Source organism: Alligator sinensis, unplaced genomic scaffold (assembly GCF_000455745.1).
Source record: "Alligator sinensis unplaced genomic scaffold, ASM45574v1 scaffold137_1, whole genome shotgun sequence".
Lineage (NCBI taxonomy): Eukaryota > Metazoa > Chordata > Crocodylia > Alligatoridae > Alligator > Alligator sinensis.
In genome coordinates, this window is record NW_005842545.1 from 561,211 (window position 1) to 565,761 (window position 4,551).

Sequence of the window (4,551 nt, forward strand, 5' to 3'; positions counted from 1 at the left end):
ATTGCTTGGCAACCGCCTACCGCATCACCCCTAGCAACAGCTGCTGGGTTGGGGGAGTGGGAAACTCAGATGTCCAGGCCCCCAGCTCTCACCCCTAGCCCCCACTCAATGCCCAGAGAACCCAGGCCCCCAGCTGCACCAACCCGCCAGCTGCACTCCCATCTCAGAGAACCCAGACATCTGGTCTCCCAGACACCCCGGGCTCTCACCCCTAGCCCCACTCTCCTCCGAAAGAACACAGGGGTCCAGGCTCCTCGCCCACCGCCTTCTTCATGCCCATCACTGCACAAGTCCCATGCTCGCCACCCCTCACCCCCACATCCCTCCAGAAAAGAACCCAGGCATGCAGGTACCATCCTCCCCACTCATGACAGGGTGCTGCCTGCTAGGGGCCCGAGACTGACCTGACGGTGCGGGAGCTCTCGCAGTCGGACCTGGGGGAGCAAAGAGTGGGGTGGGAGGTCAGTGAGGAGAGGGAAGACCCTGGGGAAAAGAAACCCCCCACACCCTGGTGCCACTCACTTCTGACCTGCAGCCCCACCCAATGGTGACCCTCACTCCAGACCTGCAGCCTCCTCAGCCCTGAGGAGGACTGTGGGTGTTGAAATGAGTTTCTACCCACTCCTGCTGCAGCCACTTCTCATGATTCCTAGTGGCTGGGGGGGGAGGGGCAGCTGCCTGGAGGGGCCCCAGGCATGTGGGTTCTCTGGGCAAGAACTGAAGTCTTGGGGGTGGAGAGCAGGGAGGGCTAGGAGCTTGGACAACTAGCTTCTCTGGGAGGGGAGTTGGGGTGGGGGTCTTGAATTGATTACACTAGTAAGATTTGCAATCTAACAAGGAAAGAGATCCAGGTGTCCAGCAACACCCCACCCCCCAAACCCCATTCCTATGCCCAGAGCGGGCAGGGAATCCAGATGTCCAGGCTGCTTCCTCTCTGGGACAACAGCAGTGGTGATGGGAGGTGACAGGGGTTGATCCAACAACCAGGCGAAGGGATAGGCTGAGGGCCAGTGGGCACTGGAACCCAGGTGTCTGGGCTCTCAGCCCTGCTGCTCGCACCCCTCAGACCCCTCCCAGAAAACCCAGGCATCCAAGCCAGTGTTTGGGTGGGGGACGGGTGGGAGCAATGGGAATGGCTGTGCATAACAATGCTTCTGGGTTCTCTGTGGGGGGGGAGGGGGACTGGGGATGAGAGCAGAGAGATTCTGGATGCTTGTGTTATCTTGGGGGGGAGTGGGGAGAGCAAAGGGGGCTGGGAGTCCCAATGCCTGGGTACTTTAGGAAGGGGCTGGGGGCCAGGGGCTCTAGGGAGGCCAAAAGACCTTCACTGAAGTCAGATGTGGCCCGGACACCTAGGTTTATCCCTTCACTTGAAGGGGGCTGGAGAAGCAGAGCCCAGTCTGGACCCATTCCTGAGCTCAGCCCTTAGCCAAAGTCACACTGGACTGCCATGAGTCAGTGTGGGGAGAAGGGGGTGGAGAAAGGGTTGAGAGCACAGACACCAGGGCTCCCTAGGAGGGGAGTGAGTGGCTAGGAGCCTGGACACCTGGGTTTCATGCCAGCCTCCTACCCCGCACTCACCCATGAAGAGTGGGTAGCTGTGAGAAGTGAGATATGTGCACCTCCTTCTTTGCCCTCCACCACATTCCAGTGGATCCCTGCCCCTCCAAGATCCCTGGATCCACCCCCAGAGGCCTGCAACCCCTACTGTACCCCCCAAACCCCACTCCTAGAGAACCCAGGCATCCAGGCTCCCAGCCCCACTCCCCTTCCAAAGAAAACAGGCTCTGGCCTGCTGTGCCTGATGCATCATCCCTAGGCAGACAGGAAAAGGAAGGTTGGGGAGTTCTAGAACCAGGCTGCTTCTAAATTGGACCTACAGGGGACAGGGCAAGACAGGGTGCTCTAGAGCCCCCTTCTCCCAGTTCTAGATGGAAGCTCTGGCTCTACCAGCCACCCAGTCCCAGGAAAGGCTGCTGCTGACGCTCTAGAACCCACCCAGTTTTGGGCAAATGCCGAGTGCAGTGTTCTAGAACCCACCTCCCAGTTCTAGCTAGATAGCACAGAGGAGCTGATCTAGAACCTAGGGTCCAGGGCCCCTGGGGTTACTCAGATACTCCTCAGCCAGCTCTAGAACCCCCATTCACACCCTACTGGTTCTAGATGTGGGCCTAAACCAGAGTCTAGATATTCTGGGAGAGCCAGGCTGGGCTCCATGGAGTTGTACCTAGAAACTTTCAAGCTCCATCAGGCACCCTCTAGGACCCCCCCCCCCCCCCCCCCCCTCCCCCTCCCCCCCCCCGCCCCCTTTGCTCTCACCCCCTAGGTTCCAGAAGCACCTAGAACCACTCCAGAAACCCCACACTACAACTCAGGGGAGGGTGATGTCTAGAGCATGGAGAGGCATCAGAATCCTCTGAGTCTAGAAACACTGTTCTAAGACCTAGAACATGGTGAGAGGTGCCTTAGAATACAGAGGAAGCTATAACTTAGCTCTTCAGAACCCAGAAGGGTCTAGATTTTGGGGGATGGAGGCCAGAATTGGGGCAAGGGGGAGGGACTAAAGCATGCTGGGGATCCAGAACCTGGGGTCCTAGATCTTGGCCTAGAAGTAGGGTATCTAGAATCCAGGCAGATCTACAACTTAGCTCTCTAGACTCTAAGTAGAGTCTAGGGTAAAGAGGAGGGGCTTGACTACTGCAAAGAAGATGGTCTACAGCCTTAGGATACCAGTCTTGGTCCACCAGAACTTGAAGGGGTCTAGAACCCAAGGGCATCTAGACACTGGTCCACCTAAATCTAGAGGGGTCTCAAACAATGGTTAAAGTATCTCCAGAGCTAGTACCCAGGATCCAGAGACCTAGATCACAACCCTCCAAAACCCTGAGATCTAGAACCAAGGGGAATCTAGAGCCTACCCCTCCAGAATTTAGAGGGATCTAGAGCACTGGGGAGAGGGGACACCACAACTACAGGGGGGCTCCTAAAGCCCCAAAGACTCCAAGACCTAGATCTCAATGAATCAAAGCCTTGAGGGACCTAGAATTTGGGGGGAATCTAGAACCCAGACCATCAGGATCTGGGGGTGGTCTAGACCAGTGGGGGAGGAGGCTCCACAACTAAAATGGGGGTCATAAAGCCCCAAAACTGAGACCTACCCACCAAAACCTTGAGGGATCTTGAACTCAAGATGATTTACAACCCAGCCCACCAGGGCTCTAGAGCAATGAGGGTACCATCCCCTTCCCCCCAAATACCACCTCCACCCTCAACCCAGGACCCACAGGGTAAGGAAGGGGTCCAAGATGCCCGCGCCAGGTGCTAGATGCTGCTTACTTCCTCTGAAGGGTGGCGCCAGGGCTGGGGCTGTCAACAGTGGGGAGAGGCCCCACACTGGCCCCGGGGCTGGAGCTCCGTGATGCACCCCGGCTCAGCTGGCCTCGATCACGGCCCCGACGCTTGGCATACAGCCCCTCACGGCCCCCGTAGGGGGTGTCCCGGTCCATCTGGCCTCCATAGTGCCCATCTGGGGGTGGGAAGGCTCCATCCCGCTCCAGTGGAGGCTGGAACTGGGCATCCCGGGCCCCATACTGGGAATCCCGGGCCCCATACTGGGCGCTCTGGTCCGTACGGCCCGGATAGGGCCCGTCCCGACCTGGATACTGGGAATCCCGGCCAGGATACTGGTTGTCCTGGGCTGGGAACTGAGAATCCCGAGCAGCAAACTGGTTCTCTCTAGGCTGGTATTGGGAATCCCGGCTGTGATACTGGTTGTCCTGGGTGGGGAACTGGTTTTCCCGGGTCTGGTACTGGTTGTCTCTGGGCTGGTACTGAGAATCCCGGCCAGGATATTGGTTCTCCTGGGCCTGGTACTGGGAGTCGCGGCTTGGATACTGGCTCTCCGGGGTGGAGTACTGGTTGTCTCGGGCAGGGAACTGGGAGTCACGGTTCTGAAACTGGCTCTCCCGGCCAGGATACTGTGAATCCCGGGCCGGGAACTGGTTCTCCAGTGCCTGGTACTGTGAATCCCGGCTCGGATATTGGTTCTCAGGGTTCGGATACTGTGAATCCCGGCCAGGATGCTGGGAATCGCGGGCCGGAAACTGGTTTTCCAGAGCCTGGAACTGGTTTTCCCGGGCAGGGAACTGGTTCTCATGAGCCCGGTACTGGGAATCACGGGCTGGAAACTGGCTGTCCAGTGCCTGATACTGGTTTTCTGGGCTTGGATACTGGGTATCGCAGGCAGCAAACTGGTTCTCATGAGCTGGATATTGTGAATCCCGAGATGGAAACTGGTTCTCCAGAGGCTGGAATTGGTTCTCGTGCGCTGGATACTGGGAATCGCAGGTGGTGAACTGGTTCTCATGAGCCGGATACTGGGAATCACGGGCTGGAAACTGGGTCTCGTGAAGCTGATACTGGGTCTCCAGAGCCTGGAACTGGGAATCTCGAGCTGGAAACTGGTTCTCCTGAGTTGGATACTGGGATTCTCGAGCTGGAAACTGGTTCTCCAGAGGCTGGAACTGGCTCTCCCACCCCTCCTGCCCCTCA

General features: G+C 58.0%; 2 protein-coding genes across 2 annotated transcripts in view; both read right to left on the reverse strand.

The window, feature by feature from the left end:
* The window catches only part of IQSEC2 (IQ motif and Sec7 domain 2), a 31,087-nt gene extending 26,551 nt beyond the window's left edge, over window positions 1–4,536 (reverse strand). Inside the window, exons 1-2 of the mRNA XM_025213661.1 lie at window positions 3,337–4,536; window positions 405–434 (exon numbers count right to left, since the gene is read on the reverse strand). Coding sequence (XP_025069446.1) covers window positions 405–434; window positions 3,337–3,506 — 200 coding nt within the window. The 5' untranslated portion in view covers window positions 3,507–4,536. The remainder of the gene's footprint in view (window positions 1–404; window positions 435–3,336) is intronic.
* Window positions 3,736–4,551, reverse strand: part of LOC112551664 (alpha/beta-gliadin A-III-like) — a 2,425-nt gene continuing 1,609 nt past the window's right edge. The window contains exons 2-3 of the mRNA XM_025213663.1: window positions 3,845–4,541; window positions 3,736–3,740 (exon numbers count right to left, since the gene is read on the reverse strand). Of these exons, the coding sequence (XP_025069448.1) occupies window positions 3,736–3,740; window positions 3,845–4,541 (702 nt within the window). The remainder of the gene's footprint in view (window positions 3,741–3,844; window positions 4,542–4,551) is intronic.